The sequence below is a fragment of the Schistocerca serialis genome, chromosome 3 (assembly GCF_023864345.2).
Source record: "Schistocerca serialis cubense isolate TAMUIC-IGC-003099 chromosome 3, iqSchSeri2.2, whole genome shotgun sequence".
NCBI classification, from domain to species: Eukaryota; Metazoa; Arthropoda; class Insecta; order Orthoptera; family Acrididae; genus Schistocerca; species Schistocerca serialis.
The window spans coordinates 113210485-113233274 of record NC_064640.1 but is presented as its reverse complement, the minus strand read 5'-3'; the positions used below and the strand labels follow the sequence as shown (position 1 = coordinate 113233274).

The following is a 22790-nucleotide window of genomic DNA, read 5'->3' as shown; positions in this document are numbered from 1 at the left end:
CCATGAAAACTGTGTTTAAATATTGAAAAAGGGTAGACTTCTTTCATAAGTACTGACAAATGTGCCTTGAATATTTTGATGATACAGTGAGTGTATATTTCTAATGCTCAAGAGAATTAACTTAGTAACGCTATCTGACTCGTGAAATACGAAGGCGTCCTGAAAAGTAAAGCCATCGAATTTTTTATTCTGTCCGCAGTGTCGGTCGAGGTATTACATGCGTGCATATTATTCGCTTACTTACTTTCCCGCTTCGCCGACGCAAGTTGCAACCCTCTGCCGCTGATGAACTTCGAATTGTGGCGTGTAATATAGCGATGTGTAAGGTAACTATGTCCGTGCGTGAGAAACAGCATGGTGTAAAGCGGTTTCTAACGGCAGAAAACATGCCTCCAATTGAAATCCATAGAAGAATGAAAGCTGAGTACCGTGATGATTGTATCGAAATGAGTACTGAGCGATGTTTGATTGTTCGTGCTCGTAATGAAGGAAATGGCGGTGTTCACCTCAACGTGTGTGAAAGAGCTGAGTGGACGACCACGTACGGCAACCGATGAGACTCATCGAAATCGGACTGATGTACTCATCAGAGAAAATCGTCCGATAACACAGACACAGCTGTCAGATAAGTGCGGCATATCACGAGAGCGTATACAGGCACGGTGGGTGCTCGAATGAAACAGAGAAGATTGGACATCTGTTAACGATTTCTTTTGCGTTCCAATTTGAGGGTTACGGGTTCCATAACAACACTGTGACAGGTGATAAAAGCTGGGTTCACCATTTTGATCCCGAAAACAAGAGAGCACAAAGGTATTTCCGCCACCAAGTACACCGACGCCAAAAAAGTTCAAGACCACGCTATCTGCAGACAAAGTCATACTCACTGTGCTCTGGGACGCTATAAAATTATAGATATGGCATGGGTAGACTCATTAAAACCATCTAGTTTCAGTTCTATCCGAAAGTCAAAGTAGCGAATTTCGAAATATGACAATTGCGTCGTAATTTTGATCTAAAATCATAGTTGATTCCAAGACTGTTCACATAAAAAATGCTATAATTATTTGTAAATCTTGATAGGGAACATAAAACAGATTTAACCTATTCGTAGAAAACACAAAACTGCAAAACACCGCCGACCACGGTGGCCGTGCGGTTCTAGGCGTTCAGTCCGGAACCGCGCGACTGCTACGGTCGCAGGTTCGAATCCTGTCTCGGGCATGGATGTGTGTGATGTCCTTAGGTTAGTTAGGTTTAAGTAGTTCTAAGTTCTAGGGGACTGATGACCTCAGAAGTTTAGTCCCATAGTGCTCAGAGCCATTTGATTTTTGAACTGCAAAACACCTATTTGACAATCAGAGTGGGAAACACGTCCAAATGAAATTAAGTATACCATCGTCAACGCAATATAAACCTCGTATTCCCATAAATAATTACCGATAGTTACCGTACATGTTATTCCCAACCTGTATGTTTCACATTTTTCTAGTTTTTAAAATGACATTAACCTGCCTCAAAAGCGTGTAAATGAAAACCAGAATAACAACTCCAGCATGAACCTGGAGGTTGTACGACGTATCAATGCAGACGACGCACTTGGCAGTCAGCGATGCACGAAAGTGGATGTGTGTTAAAGGGCCCCTCTATAAACTGTTGTCATCACTAATATATGTGAATATTGTAATCAGTTGTCAAAGTGCATCAGACTCTAAATTAAGCCATCTGGTGGAAAATGAAATCATGGTCAAAAATATTTATTTAAAGGCAAACATTAACTTAATACTACTACCAGAACCGACTTTTACAAGCTTGCGCAAGAATTCTGGGAGGCTACCGTTAAAAATTCATCACCAAAAGGCTAAGTACAATTAATTCAGTGACTTCTTCATTTTATCCAAATTTAGATACTTTATGTCAGAAGACGAGTACTAGAATTTGCTCATACCCAAAAGATATTAGGATAGGTGGACGAAGTGACTTTAGAATGTTGATCGTATGGTAGATTTGGAATGCATGCCTGAAAGGACCACCATAGATTCTACAAGGTACTGCGAAACCTTCAGAAAATTGAAAGCGCGAATTCGAAGAATTCGTTCACACACGGAGCATACTCTCTTTCAGCATGACAATGCCAGACCACATACGAGCGCTGCAACATCTGCAGCACTATGACGCCTTTGGTTCACTGCAATCGATTACCTCCATACAGGCCCGACTTGGCCCAATCCGATTTTCACCTGTTTCCTAAACAAAGAACACCTACGAGGACTTACCTTGGTACTGAAGTGGTGCAGTCAGAGGTGAGGTTGTGGCTCCGTCAACAAACTCAAACATTCTACAGTGACGGTATCAACTAACTAATCTCTCATTGGGAGAAACGTATTTGTCACCAGGGTGACTATGTTGAAAAATAAAAATGTAGACATGAAGAATAAAGATGTAGAATATTAATAAAATTTGTTTTGTTTAAACAGCTTTAAACGTTTTCACATAAAAAATTCGGCGGAAATACTTTTCAGCTCACCCTCGTGACTGGAAAATAGTCACACAAAACACACTTTAATAAATTATGTGCAATGAAAAGAACTGGGGGCCTGTATATCTAACATTTTGTAGGTACCACATAAGGATCCTGGTTTGTAAATGTAAAAGTTTACTTTGAATATGTGTTAGCTTTCCACTAATGGAGTCCTGCTGTGCAATGGTACCGTTTCCCCGCTTGTACACACGTAACTACAGAATGCAGAGAATAGTTATTTAGTAGAAAGATCATGTAGAAGTTCGAACTCCCTTCCTACCTTTCATTTCAGTAGTTAAGTGAAACAACATATGATGTCTCATAACAGCAGTCCAGTACATCTTGACCATGCTTTTATCAGCACCTGAAGCCTAATTAGCTCCAGAGAAATTCTATTATTACTTATAATTCTCAGTACCACCTTTGTAGTTGAGTGGCTATTCAACACAATGACTGTAACTGAGGTATTTAAGTTATTTAAGACAACAATATGGCGGCCACCCAGCATGGAACTTTCAAGCAGATTAAATACAAAGAATGATATGGTTCTGGTGAGTGAGATTAACAAGCAATATATTGATCTTAAATACAAGAGAAACACTTTAAAACCCCAGATATAACTTTACAAACCAGAGAAGCACTGTCTGATTTTTTTTTTTAAAACTAATCTTTACACATAAGAGAGGTTAACGTCTTTGAATTCATAATAGTACAAAGTGAAGTAAAGCATTATGTAATGCAATAACCAGTTTCCAAACAGTTCGTAATAGTAACCTATGAGCACCTGTATTCATGATCAGAAAAAAACGTAACACCTTGAACGACTAGAGATAGGACGTCTATATTCACAGGACATGTATATTAGTGCGTTCTGCAGAAATGGTTAGCATTTCAGTAACCTCGGTTTAGCACGTGTCCTGTTGCCTGATAGGCATAGGGTTCGCCATGGGCCCTAATAACTTGTTCCATGCGTGATGGCATCGACGCGTATAAAGCGCGGATGGTGTCCTGTGGTGTAGACATCCAAGCTGCATTCACCTGGTTCCAAAGTTCATCTATGGTGGTTGGCACTGGGTCACAGCGCTGTACCTGTCGCTTCACCATATCCCACACATTTTCGATTGGCGACAAGTCTGGTGATTTGGCGCCCCAGGACAAAAGGCTGACATCCAGCAACATGTGGTCGTGCATTGTCTTGCTGAAAAATGTCGTCTGCGGTGTCGTCTCAGGATGACGTTCACGTAGGTCAAACTGGTCACAATGCCCTGGACACGCACCACTTGTATTGTACCCAATAGTAACCCACATCATAAGGCCTTGAGTTGGCGCAGTATGTCTTGTGCAAATGCATTCACTGTGTTGCTGCTCCGCCTGTCTGCGGCGGACCAAAATGTGGCTATCATTTTCAAACAATCAGAATCTGGATTCGTACGAAAAGACTATTTGATGCCAGTCCTGTCCCCAGAGACGTCGTTTCACAAGCCATTGTCGTCTAGCTTGTTTCTGCACATTCGTCAAAGGTAGGCGGAGAAGTGAACGACGCGCACTTAACCCATGCCGTAACAAACGGCGACGGACTGTCAGCCCTGATACTGTACAATTTGTTGCACTGTTCAACTATTGCGCCGGAGCCGACGAGGACGCAGATGTGTCCTCCAATGCCATTCGGATGAGGTGCGATCTTCTCGGGGATTGGTCTGGGTGGTGCGACCTGACCCGTCTCGTTATGTTCTACGGCCTACCATTCTGCACACACCCCTTGCACTGCCGAAACACTTCGTCCCACAGTAGCAGCAACTTCCCGGATGGATGCATCACATTCTCTTATACCAATAATGCGCCCTCTTTCAAACTCACTACTTTGACGGTACGGTTGAGGCATCCTGCACGTCTGCTCATATCATACTGATCCATTACCTTCGGTTTATAGCGACAGCGAAAGCCGCAGGTTCATTTTACCAGTAGGTGGTGTTGCGCCACGATATCGATGCTGACGTTGAACCCGCGGGCCGACATGGTTGAAATGCTTATCATTTCTGCCGAACGTACTAACGTACATGTTCTCTGAATATGAACGTCCTATCTCTAGTCGTTCAAGGTGTTCTGTGTTTTTCTGAACATGAGCGTATTACACTACACGGAAACACGCGATCAGGTACCTAAGTGCTGAGTAATACCAGCAAATATTCCCAAATTAACCTCGCCACAAAAAACTAACCTTCGTCACAGTAAATAAATTGAGTTGGTCTCACCCAAATCCTTAAGCATTGCAATGTCTGCTCAATGGCCTGGACCTCCCCGAAAGACAATTTTCTTCCCAACATCAGAACGGCGCAAAGTGCCTGTTCGATTTTACCACAACAAACTGGAACAAGAAATGACCAAAAATAATGGCGAACTACTCTCCATCGAGAACTCCCACACCCATGAAAGAATACTATTGGCCAAGAGCAAAACGACTCGCCAAAGACATAAGTTTGTCGCAGTGACTAAGCAAAGAGGTTGCTAAAGAGATTGTGTCAATAGATAAAACTGGTTGGAATAAGTTCTCATAGATTATAGTAAGTACACTACTGGCCATTAAAATTGCTACACCAAGAAGAAATGCAGATGATAAACGGGTATTCATTGGACAAATATATTATACTAGAACTGACATGAGATTACATTTTCAGGTAATTTGGGTGAATAGATCATAAGAAATAAGTACCCAGAAAAACCAACTCTGGCCGTAATAACGGCCTTGATACGTCTGGGCATTGAGTCAAACAGAACTTGGATGGCGTGTACAGGTACAGCTGCCCATGCAGCTTCAACACGATACCACAGTTCATCAAGAGTAGTGACTGGCGTATTGTAACGAGCCAGTTGCTCATCCACCATTGACCAGACGTTTTCAATTGCGGAGAGATCTGGAGAATGTGCTGGCCAGGGCAGCAGTCGAACATTTTCTGTTCAAAATGTTCAAATGTGTGTGAAATCTTATGGGACTTAACTGCTAAGGCCATCAGTCCCTAAGCTTACACACTACTTAACCTAAATCATCCTAAGGACAAACACACACACCCATGCCCGAGGGAGGACTCGAACCTCCGCCGGGACCAGCCGCACAGTCCATGACTGCAGCGCCTTAGACCGCTCGGAAAATTTTCTCTATCCAAAAAGGCCCGTGCAGGACCGGCAACATGCGGTCGTGCATTATCCTGCTGAAAAGTAGGGTTCGCCGGGATCGAATGAAGGGTAGAGCCATGGGTCGTAACACATATGAAATGTAACGTCCACTGTTCAAAGTGTCGTCAATGCGAACAAGAGACGTGTAACCAATGGCACCCCATACCATCACGCCGGGTGATACGCCAGTATGGCGATGACGAATACACGCTTCCAATATGCGTTCACCGCGATGTCGCCAAACACGGATGTGACCATCATGATGCTGTAAACAGAACCTGATTTCATCCGACAAATGACGTTTTGCCATTCGTGCACCCGGGTTCGTCGTTGAGTACACCATCGCAGCGCTCCTGTCTGTGATGCAACGTCAGTGGTAACCGCAGCCATGGTCTCCGAGCTCATAGTCCATGCTGCTGCAAACGTCGTCGAACTGTTCGTGCAGGTGGTTGTTGTCTTGCAAACGTCCCCATTTGTTGACTCAGGGATCGAGACGTGGCTACACGATCCATTACAGCCATGCGGATAAGACGCCTGTCATCTCGACTGCTAGTGATACGAGGCCGTCGGGATCCAGCACGGCGTTTCGTATTACCCTCCTGAACCCACCGATTCCATATTCTGCTAACAGTCATTGGATCTCGACCAACGGGAGCAGCAATGTCGCGATATGATAAACCGCAATCGCGATAGGCCACAATCCGACCTTTATCAAAGTCGGAAACGTGACGGTACGCATTTCTCCTCCTTCCACGAGGCATCACAACAACGTTTCACCAGGCAACGCCGGTCAACTGCTGTTTGTGTATGAGAAATCGGTTGGAAACTTTCCACATGTCAGCACGTTGGAGGTGTCGCCACCGGTGCCAACCTTGTGTGAATGCTCTGAAAAGCTAATCATTTGCATATCACAACATCTTTTTCCTGTCGGTTAAATTTCGCGTCTGTAGCACGTCATCTTCGTGGTGTAGCAATTTTAATGGCCAGTAGTGTATAAGCACTGTGATTCAGAAAAAGGGAAAATATACTGTGAGGAAATGAAAGTGTTGAGTTAGCAGGCATCTTCAACCAGAGTGTGCTTCTAACGCGTGCCTGCTATCTGCAGGCCTGACACAGCTCTACGCCCGCCGAGACACAGACTTTGCTTCGTCCATGACCACCTGTCTGGCCCGGCATCATTGCACTGGTGTCCGTCTCCTGCTTCCACGTGCAGAGTCAAGCAAGAACTGCAGCCCAAGCTTAACACGAGCAACTGGAGCACTGTCTACTTCAGCTCTATGAATTCTGCTAAATAAATTATGATTTAATTTCATTGCCTTTGTGATTCCGCAACAACTGAGGAACTGGTTCTTCGTACCTTCTGCTCTGTTTACGATACTACAATGTCATTGTCACCTGCTGTGGGGTCAATAACGCTTGAACCATAGTGATCCCATTATAACTGGCGTCAGTGTCACTAGAGATATAGAGCAACATCGTGGGCCGGCATACATCATCTGCACAGTGGGGTGAATGAAGAAAAAGTGCCTTTCCCGATTGTCGTTTCCTCAACTATTGTGCAATGGCAGGCTGATTGGATTGGCAGACTCATTTGAAAGTGAAGAGTGTAAAAATAGATTAGGGCAGATATCTGGAGGAGTTTAAAAGAAATAGCATCCCGTTATATCTACTCAGTGCAGTTTTTTAGGTCATAGTCCCCCCTGTATGGAATCATCCTCGGTGACAAGCTTCACATGAAGAAAAAGCTAGGATGTTAGACCAGGATGTTAGACAGAAGAGTAGTTGCTGCAAGTGGCCAAATTACGTTTGATGGCGGACGTGAAGACTTGTAAACGGAGCGGGAGACCCACGTCCGCTGGGTACCGCTCCAAGTGAATTTTAATGCTGCAGAAACGTATGCAGAGGCGGAAAGTTGCTTAATTGGCGTTGTGGAGGATAGGGAACAGAAGTTTTTTGTTAGATACAGGTGCGCACATGTCAGTGACAAGTTTGAAATTATGAGAAGATGGCGGGTAAATCCCCCACAGTCAAGATTATGTGGAGTTGCTGGTAATGAGTTGCATTTATTAAGTTCGGCCATGTTAATTTTTAAGGTGGGAGAAAAGCAATTCCGGGAAAATATGGAATTTTTGCCCTGCATATGTGATGGGTGCTGCACGACGATGGGGCTAGATTTCCTGTATAAGAATCATGCTAAAATTGACTTTGGACGACACGTGGTGAAACTCGGTGGAACACTGCTCCACATGGGGAAAACTGTTGTCAGTGACGACTCGTCCGTCATAAAATATGATTAGGCAGAATTACGTGCAAGATCACCAAGGGTCCATTCGTGTTATATGATACTGCAAAGTACAGGGAAACTGCTGTAGGTGAGCGTAGGAACAGAACTGCCTGTAAACATGTGTGTGTGCTTAAGCCATTAGGGGAAAACGATGAGTTACATAAGGCATAGTGTTTCATGTGCAGCAGTATTATATGCACACAGGAAAGTAGGTATTGATAATTTTCGAACTGAAGTCTTGGATTTGTCTAAAAGTTAGATGTTATAGATAAAAATTATCTACACAGGACGAATAGAAACTCCAAGCCATAAGCAAGTCCATTATGTAAAACGCTGAAACATTTAAAAGAAATGGGAAAAGTAGTGATGGAGGAATTATGTTAGTATCTGAGGAACGGTTTAATCCTCATTGGTTGTTACCAGCGACAGTGGTGATGCAACACAAAAACCCAGCTGGAAGCAAGTCAGCACTGCGCTATAAGCCACACTGTGTGGGCCATCACCTGCAACCATTGATGGAGGATTTTACTAACCAACAGTTACGCTATAGAATCATTGAGGAGAGTACCAGCTCATGGGGTGCACCCGTGCACCTAAAAAAAAGCTAGGACAGAACGAAGAAGATTCTGCTGCAACTACAGATACTTAAATAGTCGTATGATTACAAATTCGTGTGGAGTTCCGAATATAACCGAAACCGTGGACAATATGGGCAATGCAGGTATTTTCCTCTATAGATCTACGGAGTGTCTGTCATCAACTGGAAGTAGTACCAGAGGATAACCTAGAAACTGGATTACGGTTCCTTCGGGTCACTACCGTTCTCGTCAGAAACCATTTTGATTTGAAAAGTGCACAGGCCACATTCCAAAATTTGTTGGGCAGAGTTTTGAGGGGATTAAAGCAAAACTATTTTATGAAATATCTAGACAATATTATTATGTTTGTGAATGTATGGAAGTGCTTGTAAAATGGTTGAGGGAGGTTTTTAAGAGATAACAAGCACCACATATAACCCTTAACACAGGGAAGTTAATTTTGTGCTACAAGAAGTAAATTACATGGGGCATACATCCAGCCAAGACAGAGTATGAATAGATACTAGTTTGGCGAACTCTATACAGAGTTTTCCAACACCTCGGATAGGCAGTGAACTACAATCATTTTTAGAATCACCGAAATATTACAGGAAATTTGCCCCAGTATTTGCAGAAATAGCATTTCCAACACCTCGGACAGGCAATGAACTACAATCATTTTTAGAATCACCGAAATATTACAGGAAATTTGCCCCAGTATTTGCAGAAATAGCATAACCTTTTGCACACTTATTAAGGAAAGGTATAAAGTTCCAACGGACATCAGGGTGTCAAAACGCATTTGAAAAATTTAAGTATTTTCTGACAATTACTCCAGTATTACTATTTCTGGATTATGAAAAGGAGTTCATGTCGTCATCTGACGCTAGTAATCATGTATTGGCTTGTATTAATTCAAGAATGAAGAATGAAATATTGTTGATGAAAAGTGTAATTTAAGTTGAAGTTAGTCACTAGTGCCATGTATGTTTTGTATTGTTATATCCTAACATATTTTGATAAATAATACAGATAATCTTATTTTGGTGCAAAGATCGAATTTCGTAGATCAAACTCTCCTCTGTGTGGAGCCTCATCCATCATTGTCTTTGAGATAAGGAAACCGAGCAGCCATCTTGTTCATCCAAGTGATTATGAAGCTAATATATCGTATTTGGTGCTTTTAGAAGCTATACTTGCGTATTGATTTCTAGCATGGTTTATTGTACTAACGAGTCCTACAATGTGATGTCGATGGCTAAACAGGCTATAGATAATAGTATTATTTAGTAGCTGATTCTGGAGACACAGTCTTCAAACTTAGAGCACCTGGGTACCAACGTTGCGATTTGTAAATGTCACGGCCGGCCGCTGTGGTCGAGCGGTTCTAGGCGCTTCAGTCCAGAACCGCGCTGCTGCTACGGTCACAGGTTCGAATCCTGCCTCGGGCATGTATGTGTGTGATGTCCTTAGGTTAGTTAGGTTTAAGTAGTTCTAAGTCTAGGGGACTGATGACCTCAGATGTTAAGTCCCATAGTGCTTAGAGCCATTTGAACCATTTTGTAAATGTCAAAAATGGTTCAAATGGCTCTGAGCACTATGGGACTTAACTGCTGAGGTCATCAGTCCCCTAGAACTTAGAACTACTTAAACCTAACTAACCTAAGGACATCACACACATCCATGCCCGAGGCAGGATTCGAACCTGCGACCGTAGCAGTCGCGCGGTTCCAGACTGAAGCGCCTAGAACCGCTCGGCCATCCCGGTCGGCTGTAAATGTGACAGCCCTCTTCGAAAGTTCGTTGTGGAGACCAGCAGAATATAATCACAGATAGGGCACAAATTGAAAGTAATAAAAAAGCTATATTACCTAACCAATAACGTTCAAAAGAACTGGGAGGAACATGTGTATCAACGTCCATTGTATTAAATCCATTTTGATACAGGCGGTACCTGTGTTCTTATTGCATGGCTTGAGATCTTTACTTTCAATGTAGGCAACGATTAAAATTATTCACCATCTACTGGCTATATTATGCATTACATTGTCAGCTGACCCCTCAGAAGGAAATGAGTACCGGTATTCCAGTGTTTTCTAGTGAGGTACACAGATGTCAGTTGACATTTATGGACGTTTTATTCACCCATACATGCAATGCGACGTCTTAATGCAGTGTAAATGCAAGGCCTGTCTGTATGATCCAAAAATTGTGGAGTATCGGTCGTGTTGCTGCAGACGCCATGGTCATCCATAGGTTGTGGACACGCTACAGGAAAACAGGTCAGTACACAAGGCGAGTTGGACAACGTCGACGAGACATTAAAACCCACGTGGAGACCGATATCTGACCGTCTCTGCATTGCAGAATCGTACGGATACCGTCAGAGCACTGCAAGACGATCTCAGAAGTGCCACTGGAGCTGCTGTGTCCGATCAGACTGTACTGAACAGGTTACGAGAAGGGACATTGCAACCCAGACGTCCTATTCGAGCAACCCGTTTGAGACGATAACATCTTGCAGCTCGCCTTCAGTTCTGCCGTTTCCATGTCAACTGGCAACTTCTTCACTGGCGAAACGTGTTATTCACAGACGAGTCCAGATATCATCCTACGCAAGGTGATGGCCGGTTCGTGTGAGGAGACCTGTGGTTAGCGATACCTGTCAATCGACAGATTTCCACGGTTCTGTGATGTTGTGGGGACGTTCAGTGTCGACAGCCATACGGATCTTGCCGTTGTTCATGGTCATCTTATCGCCAGGCAGCACATCCAACAGATCCTATTGGAACATGCGGTGGCTATTGCATACGGTGGTGGCCCTGAATTCCTTCAAATGGCGGGGCCTATGTGGCGGGCGTCAATAGGGATATCTTGCGAAGCCTGGACACTGAAGTAATGAAATGCTTAGCAGTGATTCCCGACATAAACCCCATCGTGCTTATGTGGGACATGTTTGACAGATATATTCGTGGTCGTCCCGTGTTCCACCAGAGCCTCTCCAAGACCTCTCATGGGCTCCCATGGAAATGGAAATGAGCGTTTGGCGTCATTGGCCGGGACGCCCCTTGCGGGGCAGGTCCGGCCGCCTTGGTGCATGTCTTATTACATTCGACGCCACATTGGGCTACCTGCGCGCCGGATGGGGATGAAATGATGATGAAGACAACACAACGCCCAGTCCCTGAGCAGAGAAAATCTCTGACTCAGCGGGGAATCGAAATCGGGCCCGTAGGACGGCAATCCGTCACGCTGGACCAGCGCACCGGATAGGGATGAAATGATGATGAAGGCAACACAACACCCAGTCCCTGAGCAGAGAAAATCTCCGACCCAGCCGGGAATCGAACCCATGCCCGTAGGACGGCAATCCGTCACGCTGACCACTCAGCTATCGGGGCGGACATGGGCTTCCATTGAAGAATGGGAACGGATACCACAGGGTGACCTTCGCAGACTTACACGGAGCATGCCACGTAGGTGTCAGGCACCGATAAAAGCTCACGGAAGGCATTCTCGTTATTTAAGCCCTCAGCGACCAATAAGAGCACCCAGGACGACGGGGTGAATAGTCGTCTCCACTTTGTTTTCGACACATGTCGGACACTTCAGCTCTTTTTATGTAAACGATCGAGGATGTAATGGTGTCTTGTTGTGTACTTAATTTGTGAAAAATAAAAGTATAATTTGGTAACATACCCTGTCCTCAATTATTGTTCAGTGGAGTATGGCACAAGCCCAAATCATGTTCCCTTAATTCTTTTAAGCAGTGTATTCTTTTAGCATAGAACATGATGCAGTACCCTTTTCCCCGCTAAAATAATGCTTGGTCAGGTGACGAAAGTTAGTTTTGTACCATCTGTGCCGGCCGCGGTGGCCGTGCGGTTCTGGCGCTGCAGTCCGGAACCGCGGGACTGCTACGGTCGCAGGTTCGAATCCTGCCTCGGGCATGGGTGTGTGTGATGTCCTTAGGTTAGTTAGCTTTAAGTAGTTCTAAGTTCTAGGGGACTTATGACCTAAGATGTTGAGCCCCATAGCGCTCAGAGACATTTGAACCATTTGTACCATCTGTAACATGGCGTCACTGAGGCCTAATGAGAAGTGTCAACTATTACTGCACTACTTGCTTAGCGTGTTATTTTAGTCACACGTGTTTCGTACTGTACAGAACATTAAAACAGGTAATTTAGCTGTGAGAATAGAATTTTGGTACTTAATTTGAGACTCCCCTGCCGGCCGCTGTGGCCGAGAGGTTCCAGGCGCTGCTGCTACGGTCGCAGGTTCGAATCCTGTCTCGGGCATGGACGTGTGTAATGTCCTAAGGTTTAAGTAGTTCTAAGTCTAAGGGACTGATGACCTCAGGTGTTAAGTCCCATAGTGCTCAGAGCCATTTGAACCACTTGAGAGTCCACAGTCATATTTTAGGTGCCAAGCATATCCTAACCTGTAAGTTACACAATAATTTGACTCTGGCAGTAGCTGACACCAACTGTCAGGCTACGGCACACATATACTGTCAGCTTCTGGTGTCAGTTTGAGTTCTGAACGCTCATTTGTTTCTTTGTAACTGCCAATTATCACCGTCTTGCCTGCTTAACATATTATTTTAGCTAACATCTATTTAGTACTGTACATAACAGTAACACAAATAATTTAGATGTGGAAATATTTAATTTGTGACTCCGTTGTTCCTTGCACCAAGTGTGCTACAAAGATTGAAGTTTGCTCATCACCAAGTGCAATTTAACATGTAAAATATGTAAGTTAGATCAGTAGTGCCACATGTATTTTGATAAATAACACAGACATTTTCATTGTGTGTGTGTGTGTGTGTGTGTGTGTGTGTGTGTGTGTGTGTGTGTGTGGTTTGTTGATAGAGCTTACGTATGGTTGGCTCTGAGCACTATGGGACTCAACTGCTGAGGTCATTAGTCCCCTAGAACTTAGAACTAGTTAAACCTAACTAACTAAGGACATCACAAACATCCATGCCCGAGGCAGGATTCGAACCTGCGACCGTAGCAGTCTTGCGGTTCCAGGCTGCAGCGCCTTTAACCGCACGGCCACTTCGGCCGGCGCTTACGTATTTTTAATAAATAATACCGGGTGGTTATGATTAAACTTTCCATATTTGACACGTTGTAACACGGAAACTAATTGCTTTACAAGTACCAAACTTGGTAGCATTAATCTATAGAGTATGAGGTGCATGAGTTCCATGCGTCACAGCGCCACTGTCCAGCTCCAAATATGGCCACTAGGTGCCGTGATCAGTCATCATAATTCATAGTCTCACACACCTGTCCAGTCGCAGTGCACTTGTTGACGTGTCAGCATGAGCTTGGACAAAAGGAGCAGGGCATTATTGGTGAAGCTCTATTGTCAAAATAACTGTAATGCTGCAGCTGCACTTCGAGAATGTCGCCGGCTGAAAGGATTACGGAAGCGCCCTCTTTCTTCACATGCTGTGCGGAGCATGATGAAGAAGTTCGAATCAGTTGGAGAACTGGACGTCGCTCCGGCAAGAGGCTGACGACCGGTTGCACCACAGGTGGTTTATGAAATCGCTGTTGCTATGGCAGACAACGCTGCGCGGAATTCCTTATCGTCAGGCAGTGCGCGGACTGTGTCGCGACAGTTGAACATCCCGTGGTCCACTGTATGGAAGGTGCTTCGAACCATTCTCAAATGGTATCCGTACAAGATCCATATTATACAGCAGCTTGCAGCACAGGGCGCACAACGACGTGTTGACTTCGCTCTCCACTTTCTCGCAAGGATTGAAGTTGACGAGGGCTGGTCCTGGACCATCCTATGGACAAACAAAGCTCATTCTTCTCTGACGGGAGAGGTGAACACACAGAATTACCGAGTGTGGGGATCTTCACCTCCAATCACTGTGCATGAAGTTCCTATGTGTGGAGACCGTGTCACCATATGATGTGGCTTCACGGCTACGTTCATCATCCTCCATTCTTTTTTAACAGGTTGGTGCTCAAGGACCAAAGACGTGCAGCGTGACTGGCACCGTTACTGCGATATGCTTTACCAGCATGTCACATCCGCCCTACAGGAGAGAGATGCATTGAACTGAACGGTTTTCATGCAAGATAAGGCGCCACCGCACATCGCTCGTGAAGTTCACCTGCTTCTCCGAAACACATTTGGAAACGATAGAATTATCAGCAGATCGTTTCCAAATGCTTGGCCGGCACGATCACCTGTTCTCACTCCCTGTGATAGCTGGTTGTGGGGCTACCTGAAGGACGAGTTAAATAGGGAAAGTTTAATCATAACCACCCGTTATAATACAGACATTTTAGACCTGCAAATACTGTAAGCTACAACAGTGTTGTCAATATACTTATGAATTTTTGATGTTGTTTGCAAACATGGGTGTGTGTGTGCGTGTGTGTGTGTGTGTGTGTGTGTGTGTGTGTGTGTGTGTGTGTGTGCGCGCGCGCGCGCGTGCGTGCTTGTGAGAGAGAGATGAAATTTACTGATGAGACAGAAGTTTGGATACCATATTTGACACAAACTGTTTTTAGTGAAGCATAAAATCAACATTTATGAAAGAGAGAGAGTGTTTGTGTGAGTGTTACTGACAAAGCTTGCATAATTTTGATAAATAATAGACATTTTAGACATGGAAATACTGAACAGTACACCAGTATTGGCAATATCTTTACATATTTTTGATCAATAATACAGATATTTCAGACCTGAAAAAACAACGTTGTAACAGTAGTATACACAGTTCAGTTCTTTTGAATACTTTTCATGACAGCATCATTAGCAGAGCAAAATAGCCTCCGACTGCAGTACTGACCAATTGAGGCTTCCTCAACTCACTTTAGTAGCAACAGACTGCAGCGCCACTAAGCGAAAGCCCCTTGAACTCGGTCAGTGGGCCAGAAACCCCATAGCTATACTACTGATATTAAGTGATTCAAAGATTTTTCCAAGCGAATAAAAGTAAATAAAATTAAAAAAGTTAGCAATGTACTTGTTCACTAATGTAGCACATTTTTTCAGGAATGTCTTTCACTAAAAAGACTCAAACACTCGGTCATGAGAGCTCTGGAAAAGAAAAGGGAGGTATTTGTCTGGTTTACTGGAAATTTACTGAATATACCTGCAATCGTCTCTGAAGGGGACATGTTGTTCATCTATAGCTAAAATTTAATCAGGATGCGTTCTTTGTTGGTAGTTTTCTACGAAAATTTTCCAAACTTTGCGAATTTTTGTGTTGTTCTTGACCTCTCTGGTCCGTTTTTCATCGAATTTCAAGGCTCTTCTGACATCTCCAAATCTGTTAACTGGAAATGTGGCCTAGTAACTAGTGTTAGTGGAGCTATCGTGAAATGGCTCTCTGCCTGCCACATTTTCAGTTTCTACCAACATCAGCAATAATCAGTAATCCATTCATTACACTGTGTTAACGCTGTTCTTGCTGCTAGCAACGAGCTTACCTTCTAACATTCTTTATGAGATAAAATAACCCCATGCATCATTAAGAGAGATGTCCATAGAATCTCTTACTACTCACAGATCAGGTGGAAATTTTGTGTTATGTACTCGAATTTTGCTGAATGGAGGCGGTGATTTACTCGACAGAATTGCAGTACGACCGGTAAGGAAATCAGCATATTTTTGGCTCAGATGGTTCAAATGGCTCTGAGCACCATGGGACTTAACATCTAAGGTCATCAGTCCCCTAGAACTTAGAACTACTTAAACCTAACTAACCTAAGGACACCACACACATCCATGCCTGAGGCAGGATTCGAACCTGCGACCGTAGCTGTCGCGCGGTTCCAGACTGTAGCGCCAAGAACCGCTCGGCCACCCCGGCCGGCTTTTTTGACTGTCTCGTCTGTTTCTTCACTGCTTGGTTCACCTGGGACCGTAGGGATTCAGATCCCTTATGGACCATCACTGTGTTGCGACCCGTGGGCTAGTGGAATGTTGTGATCAGATGGTCGAGCATACGGCGGGGATGAGTGCTCTCGTAAATCCACACAGGCGTCAGTGATGCAACGGTTTCTATAATAACATTTATTTATTGTGCAAGGTGTATACGGGTATGAGTATCTTCAGAGCTGCAGACGGTGGCCGGGTGTAAGCACACATACCGCCAAAGAGTGCTGACACCTCGTCAGCAAATCGTGATGTCACTGCTGTAGATCAGAGTGCCAGTGACGGTGGCATGGCGATGAAGGTGCTGCCAGCCCTGACATCCAGTGATGACGTAGCACAGCTCCCACCTCGGTGTTCTCAAAGAGAGCCTGTCTTGCACTCAAGTGGAGACTGCTGACTGTGTTTGGTGGCGTTGGTTGTCATGGGGATTAGGCCCTGGTCAACCACCATGGATCGACCAAGACTGCAGCAGATGCTATGAGTCAGCCTGCAGGCTGGACAGATTCGCCTTGCCTGGCCAGTGCCAAGGTGGCAGCCTGCATATCATTCTTGATGACTCAGAAGTGGAATAGGCTGGGCACTCACCAGTCTTCTCATCCGCAATGACGCAGTAGGCAGCATCAGTAGACCATGGCTGTCGTGTGTATAAGTTTGGCTGCATCTCGGTGTTGAAGTCAGCAAGCAAGCAGCTCGTTGACCATCACCAGTCAGCTTGCCGTGGTTTCACTGAGACTCAACAGACTGTCAGTCTCTCTGGTTCTAGCAACACAGACAGAATGGCAGCGTGATAGAGATTGTTCTTCAGCTTCGAAAGCCTCTCTATTTAACGAGTCGAGTCCGCGCATAAAATGGGGCGGCTCTGAGTGTATGAGTGCATTTGTTCTCATTTACCGGACATGTCAGTGCTCCTTGCCTCTCTGTGGTAATTCATTAATTCTGAATCGTTGAGCTCGGTTCTTTTCTGTCTAGTTTTGATTTTGTACTGACACTCAGGCAGTGATGTTCAAAATGGTTCAAATGGCTCTGAGCACTATGGGACTTAACATCTGAGGTCATCAGTCCCATAGACTTAGAAATACTTAAACCTAACTAACCTAAGGACATCACACACATCCATGCCCGAGGCAGGATTCGAACCTGCGACCGTAGCGGTCGCATGATTCCAGACTGAAGCGCCTAGAAACGCTCGGCCACATCGGCCGGCGCAGTGAAGTTACTTAGCGTTACCTCACAGTGACTTGTTAAGTGGCATAGCAGTGTGTGCGTTTCCATCTCCCTCATTCTGAGGTCTGTTGACATACCGACTAGCACACCAGCCCGGCACTAATCTATTATCTTCCGAGCTCACCTGGTAGAACGTTTACAGAATTTAAACACGTACAATGTGAATGGCTGCTATCTTCCTGATAAAAGAAGGCTTCATCTTCACGCTATTCAGAAAACGTTAATTCAAAATTTCGATCACTTGTGCTAATTCCAGATCATGTTTTTGCTTCCCACAGGTATCCACGCTGAAAGTAAGGAGAAAAGTGCTTAGCATAATTATTCTGCTTATGAAACTAAACATATACTCATCTGAAAGTATCTAGGTGTAAATAAACACATTTACCTGGCCGGACGGAGTGGCCGAGCGGTTCTAGGCGCTACAGTCTGGAACCGCGCGACAGCTACGGTCGCAGGTTCGAATCCTGCCTCGGGCATGGATGTGTGTGATGTCCTTAGGTTAGTTAGGTTTAAGTAGTTCTAAGTACTAGGGGACTGATGACCTCAGCAGTTAAGTCCCATAGTGCTCAGAGACATTTGAACCATCTTGAACACTTACCTGTCAATAGAATACTAGCTTGTAATTTTTGCAGTATTTCTGATTTTTCAAAACTGAATGTAGCTGTGCTGTTCTTCTAATTATTGTCATTAGTCTTGACAACATAAAGGGCCTTTCACATCCACTATAAATGAACTATTCGAAACACGACTTGTTTGCTAAAGGGTCTTAAAGAACCCTGTCATCCATCAGATATGTAGAATTATAGTATTAATAAAGAAAAATAATTAACTTGATTTGCATCAAATAATGCTTTTTCCCAAAGAAAGTTAGTTGTGTTTCCATGGAGTACTTCTTCATTTTTTTATACCTTTGTCCCACATCGGTGCACAGTCGGTATGGGTATTTACGGATTTGTCGTGCTCAATACAAGGGGCGGCCAGATGCCCTTCCTGTCGCGTCTCCGTTACCCCCCCCCCCCTCCCAGATCTGTGTGTAGTGTTATTAATGGCCGGCCGGAGTGGCCGAGCGGTTAAAGGCGCTACAGTCTGGAACCGCACGACCGCTACGGTCGCAGGTTCGAATCCTGCCTCGGGCATGGATGTGTGTGATGTCCTTAGGTTAGTTAGGTTTAAGTAGTTCTAAGTTCTAGGGGACTTATGACCACAGCAGTTGAGTCCTATAGTGCTCAGAGCCATTTGAACCGATTTGTTATTAATGTGAAAGTCAGGGAAAATTTTCTAAATATTTGCGAAACGTGTAAGTGAGGTGGGACTTAGATACAAGCCCAGTGTTCACTTAGTTGGATGTGGGAAACCACCTAAAAGCCACATCCGGGCTCGTCGGCACGCCGACCCTCGTCAGTAATCTGCCAGACGGACTCGATCCGGTGCCGCTCTCCTCCCCTTCCTGGAAGGAGGGCTTTAATGCACGCGGGTACCGGGTGGTGCGTGTCGAAGGACTACACAGAAAACAAAGTAAAACAAACTGCTTTTAAAACTGTTTAACAAATGAGAGGACCAGGTTCAAAAGACTCCTGTTATGCATCCCAGGGCTAATCACACATATGGTGTTACCTGAAGCAACAAGGAAATGTGTAAGGTGCCAGGACATCGGCACTTACACGTTAGCTTACCAACATTAACATTAATAATAAAGGGACTGGCAAGGGCATCAGACCATGACTCTATTGAATTATGATAAATATGAGGCACTCTCGAGCAGTATTCGCTGCATGTCTGCGAAGCCTTGGTGAAAAGTGTCGGAAATTGCGAGTTGTGGAATACAAAGTCTGCAGCTGGCAGTAGCTCGCCGGGCCGCCGTGGGTGGCAGGTAGCGGGACAATACGGCGCTTTTGTGAGTAGCCCGGCATCCGGAGCCACCTGTGCTGGCCAACACGTGGCAAAGACGGGAATTTCGTTTGCCTAGGGGCGTTATGGCCTACTCGATCATTGGGTAGATCTCAGAAATGCCGTTGGAGGGATTTCGGCGATGATAGAGCGTTCGACATTGGCCGAAACTGAGTATTCTTCCACCGCGTTTTAGTACGCGTGGGAGACGGGATAATTGTGGAGAGAGTGGACTTCGCCTTCAGCCATCGAGCGGTACGGACTTGGAGACGGCGTCTTGGCCATCGTCTTCGAAGGGAGATGTAAGGTCTGTATCCCAGCACTGCACCACCGCGTGTTCCGTGCAGAGTTCTGCGGTTAGAGCTCTTTGTGTGCTCAGAAGCGAGATTTTCACCATCGCTTAACCACTTACAACAACTTACCTAATATTCTTGATCTGGTAGTTATCCTTGCGAGGTGCCGAGTATTTATCAACGCAGCTGCCGGTAACAGGGGCGCGTAATTGTTAATTGTTAATGTGCCATTCTCAGGAGTGTGTGGGTGGACAAAGAAATTCACATTTTTTTTGTAAATTTTGTCAGTTGTGGAGGATATCAAATTAAAATGCCAGTATTACAATCGAATTATCGACTTCATTGTAGCTAGCATTTATCTTGTCCCAGTGAGCTTTACATGTACTCTAGTCACTGCACAGCTTGCCCAGACGGAAAGGAAAGAAGATTTGCGGTCTTGTATGTCAGCGACGGAGAACTAAGCTTACAAATGATTCAAACATGATGATGATGATGATGATGATGATGATGATGATGTTTGGTTTGTGGGGCGCTCAACTGCGACAAAGATAATATCGCCTACTCTGTTCGTCAGATAACGGTGGAAAGAATTGACACAACTGTGGCCTGCATATTAAGTATCACGAAATTTAAGATACATACGTGGAATAACAGTATTCCACATCTGTATAGGGGAAGGGGATGTAATTGTTTGTGTAGAGTGGTCATACGAATGAGCACCGTGTTTTATTTTAGAGTTTGCTTTATTGAAGCGATTTTACATTTAATAATCAGACTTTGACTGGACGGAATGTGAAGACTGTGACAGTGGAACCTTCGTTCACGACTTGCTCTCGACCACCTCCCTGACCTGCTTCGTCAGCCACTCGACGCCCTCCTGCAGCCCCTCGCCGGTGAGGGCGTTGCTGGCACAGATGTGCCACGGCTTGTCCAGGATGCGCTCGAGACCGAGGGCGATGGCGATCTTGACGCTGGAGAGGGCCTCGCGCACGTCAGTCTTGTTGGCGAAGAAGAGGATGGGCAGGCGGCGGCCCACGACGTCCGGGTGCTGCAGCAGCAGGTCCAGCTCCTCGCGCACCACCACCAGCCGCAGCCGGTCGCTGCTGTCCACCACGAAGATGACGCCGTGGCAGTCCTTGTAGTAGTGCTCCCACAGGTCGCGGTACCGGCCGTGCCCCGACATGTCCACTGCCGTGAAGGCCACGTTCTGGTCTGCAACAACAACGACTTGCAGGGACAACCACTAAAGTCGCGTAACGTCGCTGAAATAATACAATATTTAGAACAATACTTCTTGTTGGCCCAGATTGATGATAAAATCTCTAAACAAAATCAGCAATAATTTCAAAGATTTAACTAGTGTTGGTATTATAAAAATGGTTCTGAGCACTGTGGGACTTAACATCTGAGGTCATCAGTCCCCTAGACTTAGAACTACACTACTGGCCATTAAAATTGCTACATCAAGAAGAAATGCAAATGATAAACGGGTATTCATTGGACAAATATATTCTACTAGAACTGACATGTGATTACATTTTCACGCAATTTGGGTGCATAGATCTTGAGAAATCAGTATCCAGAACAACCACCTCTGTCCGTAATAACGGCCTTGATACGCCTGGGCATTCAGTCAAACAGAGCTTGGATGACGTGTACAGGTACAGCTGCCCATGCAGCTTCAAGACGATACCACAGTTCATCAAAAGTAGTGACTGCCGTATTGTGACGAGCCAGTTGCTCGGCCACCATTCACCAGACGTTTTCACTTGGTGAGAGATCTGAAGAATTTGCAGGCCAGGGCAGCAGTCGAACATTTTCTGTATCCAGAAAGACCCGTACAGGACCTGCAACATGCGATCGTGCATTATCCTGCTGAAATGTAGCGTTACGCAGGGATCGAATGGAGGGTAGAGCCACGGGTCGTAACACATCTGAAATGTAACATACACTGTTCAAAGTGCCGTCAATGCGAACAAGAGGTGACCGAGACGTGTAACCAATGGCACCCCATACCATCACGCCGGGTGATAAGCCAGTATGGCGATGACGAATACACGCTTCCAATGTGTGTTCACAGCGATGTCGCCAAACACGGATCCGATCATCATGATGCTGTAAACAGAACCTGGATTCATCCGAAAAAATGACGTTTTGCCATTCGTGCACCCACGTTCGTCGTTGAGTACACCATCGCAGGCGCTCCTGTCTGTGATGCAGCGTCAAGGGTAACCGCAGTCATGGTCTCCGAGCTCATAGTCCATGCTGCTGCAAACGTCGTCGAACTGTTCGTGCAGATGGTTGTTGTCTTGCAAACGTCGCCACCTGTTGACTCAGGGATCGAGACGTGGCTGCACGATCCGTTACAGCCATGCGGATAAGATGCCTGTCATCTCGACTGCCAGTGATACTAGGCCGTTGGGATCCAGCACGCGTTCCGTATTACCCTCCTGAACACACCGATTCCACATTCTGCTAACAGTTATTGGATCTCGACCAACGCGAGCAGCAATGTCGCGATACGATAAACCGCAATCGCGATAGGCTACAATCCGACCTTTATCAAAGTCTGAAACGTGATGGTACGCATTTCTCCTCCTTACATGAGGTATCACAACAACGTTTCACCAGGCAACGTCGGTCAACTGCTGTTTGTGTATGAGAAATAGGTTGGAAACTTTCCTCATGTCAGCACGTTTTAGGTGTCGCCACCGGCGCCCACCTTGTGTGAATGCTCTGAAAAGCTAATCATATGCATAACACAGCATCTTCTTCCTGTCGGTTAAATTTCGCCTCTGTAGCACGTCATCTTCGCGGTGTAGCAATTTTAATGGCCAGTAGTCTACTTAAACCTAACTAACCTAAGGACATCACACACATCCATGCCCGAGGCAGGATTCGAACCTGCGACC

The 22790-nt window shown here is 45.2% G+C and overlaps 1 protein-coding gene across 1 annotated transcript in view; it reads right to left on the bottom strand.

The window, feature by feature from the left end:
* Positions 1-20659: 20659 nt before the first annotated feature.
* The window catches only part of LOC126471543 (ADP-ribosylation factor-like protein 6), a 74036-nt gene continuing 71905 nt past the window's right edge, over positions 20660-22790 (bottom strand). Inside the window, exon 4 of the mRNA XM_050099769.1 lies at positions 20660-21090. Coding sequence (XP_049955726.1) covers positions 20699-21090 — 392 coding nt within the window. The 3' untranslated portion in view covers positions 20660-20698. The remainder of the gene's footprint in view (positions 21091-22790) is intronic.